This window comes from Mytilus galloprovincialis, chromosome 2, assembly GCF_965363235.1.
Source record: "Mytilus galloprovincialis chromosome 2, xbMytGall1.hap1.1, whole genome shotgun sequence".
Taxonomy (NCBI): Eukaryota; Metazoa; Mollusca; class Bivalvia; order Mytilida; family Mytilidae; genus Mytilus; species Mytilus galloprovincialis.
The window spans coordinates 58,855,129-58,868,654 of NC_134839.1; the positions used below are offsets into that span (position 1 = coordinate 58,855,129).

At 33.7% G+C, this 13,526-nt stretch overlaps 2 protein-coding genes across 6 annotated transcripts in view; one reads left to right on the top strand and one right to left on the bottom strand.

Annotated features, from left to right (window-relative positions):
- Positions 1–11,352, bottom strand: part of LOC143063974 (CDK5 regulatory subunit-associated protein 3-like) — a 35,074-nt gene extending 23,722 nt beyond the window's left edge. The window contains exons 1-3 of one of the 4 annotated variants that reach the window (XM_076236447.1): positions 11,242–11,352; positions 6,223–6,308; positions 3,304–3,435 (exon numbers count right to left, since the gene is read on the bottom strand). In XM_076236447.1, the coding sequence (XP_076092562.1) occupies positions 3,304–3,435; positions 6,223–6,289 (199 nt within the window). In that variant the 5' untranslated portion in view covers positions 6,290–6,308; positions 11,242–11,352. The other 3 variants (XM_076236449.1, XM_076236448.1, XM_076236452.1) reach the window with 3 other exon arrangements.
- Positions 11,353–11,523: 171 nt separating this feature from the next.
- LOC143063975 (beta-mannosidase-like) overlaps positions 11,524–13,526 on the top strand; it is a 32,001-nt gene continuing 29,998 nt past the window's right edge. Inside the window, exon 1 of one of the 2 annotated variants that reach the window (XM_076236454.1) lies at positions 11,524–11,769. In XM_076236454.1, the coding sequence (XP_076092569.1) occupies positions 11,628–11,769 (142 nt within the window). In that variant the 5' untranslated portion in view covers positions 11,524–11,627. The remainder of the gene's footprint in view (positions 11,770–13,526) is intronic. The other variant, XM_076236453.1, reaches the window with a different exon arrangement.

The following is a 13,526-nucleotide window of genomic DNA, read 5'->3' on the forward strand; positions in this document are numbered from 1 at the left end:
TCACTGAATGGTAAAGATTGGTTGGTAGTAAAAGTGAATATACATTGTTTATTGTATAAAACAATAAAAAAAACTTCATCAGCAACATTTTATATTGGCAAATTTCCAATGAAGTTATTTACATAAAGTTATTGGCAAATAAAAATAGAAAATGACATCATAGTCATGTCTGGCAAATTTCCAACATATATTATCAACTACTATTCTATACAAAGAAAGATAACTCCAATTGAAAATTAATTGCTATTGCACAATATTGTGCAATTAGATATTTCTTGCTATTGTGCAATACTGTGCAATTGAAAATTTCTTGCTATTGCACAATACTTGATATGGAATCCTGATTTGGACCAACTTGAAAACTGGGCCCATAATCAAAAATCAAAGTACATATTTAGATAAAGCATATCAAATAAGCCCAAGAATTTAATTTTTGTTAAAATCAAACTTAGTTTAATTTTGGACCCTTTGGACTTTAGTGTAAACCAATTTGAAAACAGGACCAAAAATGAAGAATCTTCATACACAGTTAGATTTGGTATATCAAAGAACCCCATTTATTCAATTTTTGATGAAATCAAACAAAGTTTAATTTTGGACCCCGATTTGGACCAACTTGAAAACTGGGCCAATAATCAAGAATCTAAGTACATTTTTAGATTCAGCATATCAAAGAACCTAACTGATTCATTTTTTGTCAAAATCAAACTAAGTTTAATTTTGGACCCTTTGGACCTTAATGTAGACCAATTTGAAAACGGGACCAAAAGTTAAGAATCTACATACACAGTCATGACAGTTAGATTCGGCATATCAAAGAACCCCAATTATTCAATTTTGATGAAATCAAACAAAGTTTAATTTTGGACCCTTTGGGCCCCTTATTCTGTTGGGACCAAAACTCCCAAAATCAATACCAACCTTCCTTTTATGGTCATAAACCTTGTGTTTAAATTTCATAGATTTCTATTTACTTATACTAACGTTATGGTGCGAAAACCAAGAAAAATGCTTATTTGGGTCCCTTTTTGGCCCCTAATTCCTAAACTGTTGGGACCTAAACTCCCAAAATCAATACCAACCTTCCTTTTGTAGTCATTAACATTGTGTTTAAATTTCATTGATTTCTATTTACTTAAACTAAAGTTATTGTGCGAAAACCAAGAATAATGCTTATTTGGGCCCTTTTTTGGCCCCTAATTCCTAAACTGTTGAAACCAAAACTCCCAAAATCAATCCCAACCGTTCTTTTGTGGTCATAAACCTTGTGTCAAAATTTCATAGATTTCTATTAACTTAAACTAAAGTTATAGTGCGAAAACCAAGAAAATGCTTATTTGGGCCCTTTTTGGCCCCTAATTCCTAAAATGTTGGGACCAAAACTCCCAAAATCAATACCAACCTTCCTTTTGTGGTCATAAACCTTGTGTTAAAATTTCATAGATTTCCATTCACTTTTACTAAAGTTAGAGTGCGAAAACTAAAAGTATTCGGACGACGACGACGCCGCCAACGTGATAGCAATATACGACGAAAAATTTTTCAAATTTTGCGGTCGTATAAAAAGCCCAAGAATTCAATTTTTGTTAAAATCAAACTTAGTTTAATTTTGGACCCTTTGGACTTTAATGTAGACCAATTTGATAACGGGACCAAAAATTAAGAATCTACTTACACAGTTAGATTTGGCATATCAAAGAACCCCAATTATTCAATTTTTGATGAAATCAAACAAAGTTTAATTTTGGACCCCGATTTGGACCAACTTGAAAACTGGGCCAATAATAAAAAATCTGAGTACATTTTTAGATTCAGCATATCAAAGAACCCCAAGGATTCAATTTTTGTTAAAATCAAACTAAGTTTAATTTTGGACCCTTTGGACCTTAATGTAGACCAATTTGAAAACGGGACCAAAAATTAAGAATCTACATACACAGTTAGATTCGGCATATCAAAGAACCCCAATTATTCAATTTTTGATGAAATCAAACAAAGTTCAATTTTGGACCCTTTGGGCCCCTTATTCCTAAACTGTTGGGACCAAAACTCCCAAAATCAAACCCAACCTTCCTTTTATGGTCATAAACCTTGTGTTTAAATTTCATAGATTTCTATTTACTTATACTAAAGTTATTGTGGGAAAACCAAGAATAATGCTTATTTAGGCCCTTTTTTGGCCCCTAATTCCTAAACTGTAGGAACCATAACTCCCAAAATCAATCCCAACCTTTCTTTTGTAGTCATAAACCTTGTGTCAAAATTTCATAGATTTCTATTCACTTAAACTAAAGTTATAGTGCGAAAACCAAGAAAATGCTTATTTGGGCCCTTTTTGGCCCCTAATTCCTAAAATGTTGGGACCAAAACTCCCAAAATCAATCCCAACCTTCCTTTTGTGGTCATAAACCTTGTGTTAAAATTTCATTGATTTCTATTCACTTTTACTAAAGTTAGAGTGCGAAAACTAAAAGTATTCGGACGACGACGACAACGCAAGACGACGACGACGCCAACGTGATAGCAATATACGACGAAAAATTAAAATTTTTGCGGTCGTATAAAAATGATATGGGATGTACATGGTTCTTGTAAAATCATTTTTTGTACCTCTCACCCATTTTCTCAAGATTTTGGCTAAAAATACAGACTTGATTGGTGATAAAATTTGAAAACTGGATTACTCAAAAACCATTCATTGTAAATACACAATTTTTCACAGAAATATGTTTGATTATAATATTTTTAAAATTCATTGATATTTTCCACTTGTATCACATGTTTTGGAAATATTTCAAGAACGAGATTTCAACGAGACTGAACGAGACTGAAAAGTCAGAAGAATACATAAAACAGGTCATGAAAACTACTTACAAGACCCCTGTAATAGCTGTGTGATTTACTAACAAGACCCCTGTAATAGCTGTGTGATTTACTAACAAGACCCCTGTAATACCTATGTAATTAACTTACAAGACCCCTGTAATAGCTGTGTGATTTACTAACAAGACCCCTGTAATAGCTGTGTAATTAATTTACAAGACTCCTGTAATAGCTGTGTGATTTACTTACAAGACCCCTGTAATAGCTGTGTGATTTACTTACAAGAACCCTGAAATTGCTGTGTGATTTATTTACAAGACCCCTGTAATAGCTGTGTGATTAACTTACAAGACCCCTGTAATATCTGTGTGATTTACTTACAAGACCCCTGTAATAGCTATGTGATTTACTTACAAGACCCCTGTAACAGCTGTGTGATTTACTTACAAGACCCCTGTAATAGCTGTGTGATTTACTTACAAGACCCCTGTAATAGTTGTGTGATTTCTGTAACAGGAGGCATATCCTGTATTGCTGTGTTTATTTTCTCTCTGATTTGAGCTGCTGTCTTTTGCCATTGTTGGTCACAGTGTCTTCTGTTTATCAGCCAATCTGTGAATATAGGAATAGTTCAAACAGATTATTTAATAAAATATAAAACATGGCCTTCTAAAAAAAAAAGCTATTTGGTAGGATCCATTTCTAACGCATACACATTTTAGACCTATGGTATTTTAAATTGAGACTTTGAAAAATGAAGTCAAGGTAAAAGGTCAATTTGATGCTCTGGTTGAAAAACATCTATGCACTAGGTTAGAAGACATACATTGTTATCTGACCTTCCAAAAGGTCAACAGGTATTAATCATGTTTAAAAGGGAAGAAGCCATTTTTGCATTTTTATCATGAATGTAAAGATGCCTAAAACCAATATATTTTCAGAATCAGTTTGAAAAAACATATCATATGAAATTTTTCACTGATATTTGGAAAACCAATAGAAGCAAATGATCTCCCTTTACTTATTACATCTTAAGTATGTAGTCAATGGTACAAAAATGTAGTAACCATATATTTTTTTAATAATTGTAATAATTTTAAGCTTTCATTTCAGAGGTATTTTTTACACCAGAAGTTGCCTTCAAACAAAACACTACAAAATTTATTACATTCTTTACAGTTTACACCAAGGTTGGGCGGTAAATACCGCCCCCGGTATTTACCAGTGGTATTTACTGGTATTTACCGCCCCGAATAATACTCCCCAAGTGGTCAATACTGGCAAATACTGGTCGATTGAAATTTTCATGGTTGTTTTTACTATTAATTGAAGTAAAAACATAATAAAAAGTCAAATAAATTTAAACCGATGCATTACGTTTGCGCGCATTACCATTACATTTGCGCGCAAAAATCATAACGTTTGCGCGCAGCTTTTGCTTACATTTGCGCGCATTTTTTTTTGACAGGTAAACTCAGGTAAAATACAGGTCATAATACTTTATTATTATTAATTTGTTCAATTATTTACAAGTATCAGTACCCTTTCCGTTAGTCTAAGTCTCCTAAGGTACCTATTTTGAAAGAATTCAATCAATAATATTTTAGGGAAAATACAGGTCATAATACTTATTTATTTATCAATTTGTTCAATCATTTACAATTATCAGTACCCCTTCCGTTAGTCTAAGTCTCTTTTTAGGCAGGGAAAAAAGGAGATAAAGCCGCATTTTTTTCGATTTTCAGATACAATTCAACAAGTCAAAGGTGTAGACAAAAGTTTAAAAAATCTGTGACATAGCCCATTTATCATAACTTGAACTTAAGATATAACGGGGTTTTAAATTGATTTTAGAATTCAATATGAACAATTATATAATTTGAATTAACAAACTATTTTCAAAATTAATAATTAATAGTCATATCGATTATGAAAATACCAATAAAGTACAGTCATTTATAATTTAATATATATGAATTATAATTTTTACCTGAGATTACCTGTAAAATGAATGCGCGCAAATATAATCAAAAGCTGCGCGCAAACGTAAAATATTTTAATCCTCAAATGCGCGCAAACGTAGTGCGCCCATTTAAACTTTAATCTTTATGCAAATGTCAGCTTATATAAATTAATGAATTTGATATGTTTTATTCATTTATAACACTAATTCCTACTAATTTAAAATTTAGTTATAATGAATTATGATATAACATACTTTAGATATATAAAAATTTACATATTATTTCAACATTTATAAATCAATATATAATTTTTAATTCAAAAAATATGATTTTACAGGTAATTAAAAGTAAAGGTAAATTAAAGTACAGGTAAATGAAGTTACATGCATCTTTTTACCTTTTACCTGGCATTTCTAGGTGTGAAAAATTAATTACTAAAACAACAGCCCCCAATAAATGTTGACAATACATGGGTTGAAAGTAATAAAAGTGATATTTGAAGACTCCCTTAAACAATAAAATAGTTCCTGTCTATTTAACTGTGAGACAAAATCCTTCTTCATGCTGAAAATGGAAAGTTTGAAGCTGCTGGGGGACAAAACAGTTTTTATCTTTTACTATAATATTATTTATACTCATACAATCAATGTAGATCACTGTTTCTTCAAAGAATTTACATGAGAAATAGAAATGAAAGCCATTAAACATGTTTAAAATGATTTGAACACTTAATTAATAGTAATTGACCAGGTAGAGAGTGGTTTCTATAGTAATGACCACTCAAAATTTCAATCGACCAGTATTTCCCGGTATTTGCCAGTATTTCCCGGTATTTACCGGTAATCACCACTGGCATGGTCAATACTAGTATTGACCATATTGACCGCTTTTTTGCCAACCTTTAGTTTACACCAGTAAATAGTTATCAAAGGTACCAGGATTACAATTTAATACGCCAGAAGTGTGTTTCGTCTACATAAGACTCACCAGTGATGCTCAGATCTAAATATTTATAAAGCCAAACAAGTACATATACAAAGTGGAAGAGCATTGAGGACCAAAAATTCTAAAAAGATGTGACAAATACGGCTAAGGTTATCTATTCCTGGGATTATAATTGATATTCATGTCAACACCGAAGTGTTGAATAAAATGTTGAACTCTGTAAAATACAGGAAAATAGAAAAAAAATAAAAATGTATTCATAATTTTGCTTTAGATACTGTTTTTTATATAACATAAAAAAAAGATTTGTCCAAGTTTCATACCATCCCATGAAGGTTTGACTTAGTAATTGCTGTATAAATAACACTTAAACCAAGATTGAATCTAAATGTTGACATGTGTGATGACACTTATAAAATGTATAGGATCACTATGTCTAGCCTCTGCAACAAAATGTTGCAAGCTAGACAAAAATGATTGTAATTCTTACCAAGTAATTTGTTGTAATGAATATCAATAGGTAATGCCTGTACTGTCTGTTGTGAATTTGATGCCATGTTGAATTGGTTTAGTTATCTAAAAGAAACAAGAAAAATGTGTTGTCACTAATATCACATATCACTCTTAATGTTGTTCTAGTACCAATGGTTTATAAAAGCCTTTAATCTTTTATCAAGGTGAACTGTGGTCAAGGGCTCACACAACTTTAGAATCATAGCGAAAAGTGTTCTCTCTCTTTGAAAGAGGGACGAAAGATACCAGAGGGTCAGAGTCAAACTCATAGATAGAAAATAAACTGACAACGCCATGGCTAATAATAAATAGACAAAACAGACTGTGTTCAGCTCGTTGTCCTGTTGTGTGTGAAGTTGATCATTGGTGCATTCATACCTGCCAACCCTCCCATTTTGAGTAGGAGACTCCCACTTGAAAGCCGAAATTTGGGAAATCTCCCGCTTGCCGGTACCCTCCCACGAGGGAGTACAGAATCTCCTGCTTTGGGATATTTTAACCTTGAATGACAAGTCAACATTAAGTACGTTTTAGTGTCACTGATGAGGGTTGTTGTTACCTGTAAATCACAGACCATGTGTAATAGCTGGTAATTAAATGGCTTCACTTGGCAGCTTGGGTGTCAAACATAGTATTAATTAAGGATTGTTATCGACTTTTGCTTCAAGCTTTCAAAACACTTCAAAGAAATTTCGGGTTACATCCCCTGTTTAGTCCTGTTTTTTTTAAAAGTTTCCCTTCTTAAAATAATGTGAATTGACAAAACCATATAAATTAAATACAAATTGAACAAAGAATCATAAAAGGATGGCTATTAAGAGATTTTTGGATGCCTTGGGACAAAAAAATAACTTTATTTTAAAAATCACTTAAAAGATCTATACCTCTATTCAATGTTTGAATTGAAATTTATAAGTTATGTATGGAACCTAATTTAACTTACAGACCGTGCAAGGGCTGTATAGCCATTCAAGATCGTTAAAAACTTCCATTTGTTAGATTTATCTTAAAACCGACCTGCAAGGGCTGTATAGCCAGTCAAGGTCGTTAAAAACTTCCATTTGTTGTTAAACTTAATGAAAATGTGCATACACAACCTGCACCATGTACAATGTAACCATTATGGTTGAACACATGGAATACAAATACAATAAAGTTGTCCTGATGGGATGCAAATGACAAAGATGAGAAAGAACAAGAAGTAATTGTAACAGGATGCTGTTACGAAGTCTCCCAAACAAAGCTCCCATAACTCGCCATTCATATGTTCATTTGATTTGATTTTTTGTCCCAAGAATATATATGGCTTACGAGTAGGGATCTCCACCATTTACAAGTATTCAAACAGGAGGGGGTGGTGGTGATCCCCCAGGGAAGTTACCTACATTTCATTTGATTTGTTTTATTGTCCCCTACAAGAATATATATGGTTTTAGGGTGGGAATCTGGAACGTTTACAAGATAATAGCACATTCTCAAATTGAACAGGGTGGGGCGACCCCCAGGAACTTCTCTTTAATTTAATTTCATTTGTTTTATTGTCCCCTACAAGAATATATATGGTTTAGGGGTGGGGATGTTGACCGTTCACAAGTTTTCAAACAAGAGGGGGTGGGGTGACCCCCTCCAGACTTCCCTTTTATTTCATTTCATTTGTTTTATTGTCCCCTACAAGAATATATATGGTTTAGGGGTGGGGATCTGGACCGCTTAAAAGATAATAGTACATTCTCAAATTGAACGGGGTGGGGGTGACCCCCAGGAACTTCCATTTAATTTCATGTGATTTGTTTTATTGTCCCATACAAGAATATGTATGGTTTAGGGGTGGGGATGTTGACCGTTTACAAGTTTTCAAACAAGAGGGGGTGGGGTGACCCCCTAGGGACTTCCCTCTTATTTCATTTCATTTGTTTTATTGTCCCCTACAAGAATATATATGGTTTAGGGGTGGGGATGTTGACCGTTTACAAGTTTTCAAACAAGAGGGGGTGGGGTGACCCCCCAGGGACTTCCCTTTAACTTCATTTCATTTGTTTTATTGTCCCCTACAAGAATATATATGGTTTAGGGGTGGGGATCTGGACCATTTACAAGATAATAGCACATTATGAAATTGAACGGGGTGGGGATGACCCCCGGGGACCTCCCTTTAATTGCATTTGATTTGTTTTATTGTCCCAATCAGGAATATATATGGTTTAGGGGTGGGGATCTGGATCGGTTACAAGATATAAGCATATTCTCAAATTGAAGGGGGTGGGGATGAACTCCCAGGGACTCCCCCTATATTTCATGTGATTTGTTTTATTGTCCTATAATCATTTCTGAAGACTGCATGTATCTACCACTTACAGTTTTCAAGTTATATTCATTTGAAATTTTTAGAAAATAAAATCCCATAGGGTTCTATAGTAAAACCCTCCCTTCTTTCTACCCCCCAAAATAGCCCTTAATAGACCCCAATGCACAAACGAAAGATTGATGGCTCACCTAGACATATTAGTCTACCATTTTACGAAATCCTAAGTCAATCTGACAAGCGGTTTTGGAGAAACGCTGCGGACAAGTTCATTTTTTAAAGTGGCGGAAGAGGAAGAGGAAGAGGAAGAAGAATAATAAAAATAATAAGAACTGACCAAAAACAATAAGTCTCCAAACTTTGTTTGGGAGACTTAATAAACAACCAACACACTCTGTACAGGTTATAAGTATATTTAAAGAAATAAAGTATATTCAGTAACTCTTATATGTGTTTTGTAGATGAATAGATAAACAGGTCATATATTTCACTTGAAAATGTTGTTCGCGCAAAATCTCCCCCTAAGCTGTCATGGCTGAGGGGAGATCTCCCTCTTTGAAGGTTTTATAGGTTGGCAGGTATGTGCATTCCGTAATCATATTAACACAAACACTTGCGACTTCTTATCGTCTATGTGGCTCATTGTGTTTCATGCTGTCTTGAAACAAAACATGATAAGTCCATTGCTGAACCTGATTCGTGCAGAAAGGCAGAACAAACCAGATGAGTCCCTTACCATTCTACACCGTGAATAATGATAATTAAATATATTTCATTCAATAAAATATCAAGCATATGAGTTTTACAATACACAATGTGTAAAACATAAGACAAATAATATAACAGTAGAAAATTCAATAAAAAAAAAAAAAAAAAAAAAATCGGGAAAATTTTCCCGATATTTTCATTGTACTAATGAACTCAAAATCGTACAATTTTTTTTGGTCACGTTTTTGAATTTCCGGATCTGCGCAGAAATCTTCTTCCCTTTCTGGTCTTGTTTGCATGAGACTTTGAATAAAATGTATATTTATCAGTCTAAGAAAGGAACTCAATACTAATTCATTTTTAAAAATTGTTTGTTATAAAAAAAAAAAAAGTTACCTGATGACAGCGTTTGTTTGTTTACATTGAATATTACGTCATAACTTAAATAACGTCACAACTAAAATCCCTAACAACAGAACCAAAATTGGAAACAGGCCATTCATTAGGAGGCGGTACCCGGTACTTTTACCCTCCTATGCTATTGACAAGTACCGCCTAAATGTAGGAATTTTTATATAAGATATTCATGGAATAAATTGAAAAGTACCACCTAGAAACGTGGAAAGTACCAGTCAACATGAAAGTAGTCCGAGATTACTCTGACGTCCAACGGCTGTTTTGCCAGACAAGCTGGGGCCGTGGGACGTCAGAGCTCGTCCCATATCAAAAAGTGGATATTTGCCCACCCAAAATAGATGAGCTGCTTCGTTGCTTCTGGTGCCGACTGACGGCCTTGGAATCATATAAATCGGGCATCAATCTGTTCATTTTTCATTTATCTCTTCATTTATGTAAGTTTCACTTACCTGCCAACCTTTATTTTCTCATTATTAGACAGTTTTCACAGTGACCCATCGATTTCGGCATTTTGACTTTCACTTTCAAATGGACGTCAAGTTACGAGAGAGTTCGAGGTCTCGAGACTCAAAATATGCAAATATTTATATTTTTTCACCTCCTTTATAGGAGATCGATGATTAACATTTAGTAGCAAACCATGATTTTTCACCTCCTTTACAGGAGATCGGTATGAAGCATTTAGTTCCGACCACGTTACAATCGGAAGCTCTCGGACATTTAGATAACTTGCATCGTAAATGAACGAGGTGTTACATTATGGTCATTTGCATGAATCATCACTGTTTTCACGTGGTCATGTGATAATGTTTGAAAATGAAAGGCAAAATGCCGAAATCGATGGGTCACTGTGAAAACTGTCTAATGATGAGAAAATAAAGGTTGGCAGGTACATGTAGGTGAAACTTACATAAATGAAGAGATAAATGAAAAATGAACAGATTGATGCCCGATTTATATAATTCCAAGGCCGTCAGTTGGCACCAGAAGCGACGAAGCAGCGCATCTATTTTGGGTGGGCAAATATCCACTTTTTGATATGGGACGAGCTCTGACGTCCCACGGCCCCAGCTTGTCTGGCAAAACAGCCGTTGGACGTCAGAGTAATCTCGGACTACATGAAAGATAATGAAACCCCTGCGGAAACGTTACGTTCTTTGTTTACATTGAATATGACGTCATAACGTAACAACTAAATCCCTAACAACAGAACCGAAATCGGAAACGTTATGGTATTTCTGTTTCTCTTTTTAACATGTTTGATTTATAAAAAAAATCATACAGACTTCATCCCCATTCACAGGTTATGCCTGCCTCATATAACACACACATACATTATTTTGTAAAATATAATGGCATTTTATGAGTGTATAAGTTAATTCACTATAACTTATAAGGAAAAAAAATGCTGATACTTACAATTTTTGTTCCTCTATCTCAGGAAACAAGTTCCTCGTATTATTTTCAGTATACTAAAATGTGGACAAAAAAAATGTATGTATCGGATAGAAGCTCATAAACACAGGGAAAAAATCAGAAGAGGTTTATAATTGACTACCAGATGTTTACCTGTCAAGCACACACGTTGGCTTGTTTAGACGGAACTGCCCGATTTAAACTGTATAATTTTAGTACCTCAGCCCTGACAATATCAGTCTGTTTTATTGGTTAATATTTCGCAATAAAATTATATTTAAGAAAAAATATAGATAACACATAGCAAATATTTAAATAAGAAATTTAAAAAATAAATGGAATTGGTACTGACTACATAGATTTTGAAAAGAAGTGATCATTTAAAATATAATTGTAAGACATAATTTAGCAAGCTACTTTCATTTTCGTTTTCGTATTGGTGTCACATGATTTCAAGATGCCCGCCGAATTTTCGTCTTGATTATCCTATTAGATAAAAAGATATCCTTCAGATACAAAAACAAATTTTATAGAAGGACATGTCTACCTTGGTGAGGGCATTACTTCTCTATTCTGTACTTTTAATCGACAAAGCTTATACAACGTTGCAGACTATCGATCTAAACGGACAATGGGTTATAGCTGATGAAAGTAGACGGAATGACAGTTCACCAGGAAAAGGTACTTTTCATATAGTCTTTGAAATTTGGAACAAAAACGTGATCAAATTTAAGAGTTAAATAATATTGTCTGAAACCTCAAAATTGGCTCCATATCTAACAGGCATGGGGCGAATTACATTGCAATGTTATGCATTGTATTACAATTATATTGCAATTATATTGCAATGTTGAGCATTATATTACAATATTATTGCAATGTAGTGCATTATATCACAATTACTTTGACAAAACCATGCATTGAATTACAGTTACAATAACTTACATTTATCAAAGTAATGCATTATATTACAATTACTTTTGCAAAGTTATGCATTGAATTACACATTACATTTGTAAATGTTATTATTATCATTGTGTCATATGTTTTTTTTCGTATGTCATATGTTTTCGTATCAACCACATTTCGTCAGTTTCGACTGCACAAACGTTACATTGTGGCGTGTTTTTTCTGTTTCTATATGTACAACAACAACACTACAACTTGACACATGTACATGTATGCAAGATTCAAAGTTGCTTTTAAGGATGTAAGAAGTTATTAAATTAAACTTACTTGTTCAGCCATTTTTATTTAATGCCAAAATACGCATCACTAGAATAGTTGTGACAAATTCTGAGCGGTAACAAGAAGTGTGATATACCTGACTTAGGTTTGGGGGACTAAAGACGAAGTATATATATTGCAAATAAAAAGAAGAACTTTCATATTATGATCCTTTACTTTGGATTCAAACGCCAAAAGAGGCTGATACATGTAATCATCACAACAATCATGGTTAAGACAATACAACGTTTCCGGAAAGTACGGATTCAACATACAGATATATAACATCCCCGCCCAAAAATGAAAAATTCCCATATTTTTCGAAAATGTTGAATTCGTACTCCAAGAAGAAAAAGATTCAAAATTTCATATAGAACAATACAACATACAAAATAACAGGCACCTTTAAACTTCATCATTCTTCCTATACCCATAGGCTTCGCCCATTTTAGCTGCGGCCAACGCACTAACACTGTCTTTATGTGTACCAGCCCTAACAAAAAACGCAAGCTGTTCCGGTAAACCCTTGATAAATTGAGAGAGAATTTCATGGTCCTTCTTTTTCAAAATCTGAGCTTTCTCAACTATCTGTCCATAAAAATCTTCCAAAATTTGACCCCTACTTAATTTCATATTTTGAAAATTTTCGCTCTCAAGGAACACAGTCGGACTTTGCCAATCTAACTCAATATACTTTTCTTCAAAAATTGTAAGAAAATGTCTCCATGTACGTTTGCTTCCCGAATCTAGTGAATTAAACCATGTTAATGCAGGCCCTGTTAAATTAAGGTGGAAAGCGGCAATCATTCTCTGATCATCGATATGGTCAATTTTGTGAAGAGTTGCAAATGAAGTAAATTCTTTCATAAACACTGACGCATTTTCGTGAGGATACCCCCCAAATTTGCGACAAGCAGCCAATTTTTCCATTATTGTATCTGAATCTCGAATGAAACTTCCTGATTGATTTGCCAATGACACAGAATTATTGGGAGTGTTTATTTTAGGAACTAAAGAAAGTAATTCGTTGAATTCGGCATCCTCAGATTCGTAATTTCGTGGCAAATAAGTGTCATGAAAAAGAGCTAGATCGTCTTCACTATCATATCGGTTCATGGGTGACGCTTCTTGTCATAGAAAATTCAAATGTAACGAGATAAATCTCACATACATAAATAAACAGTTTTATTCAAATATACAGCCATTTTCTG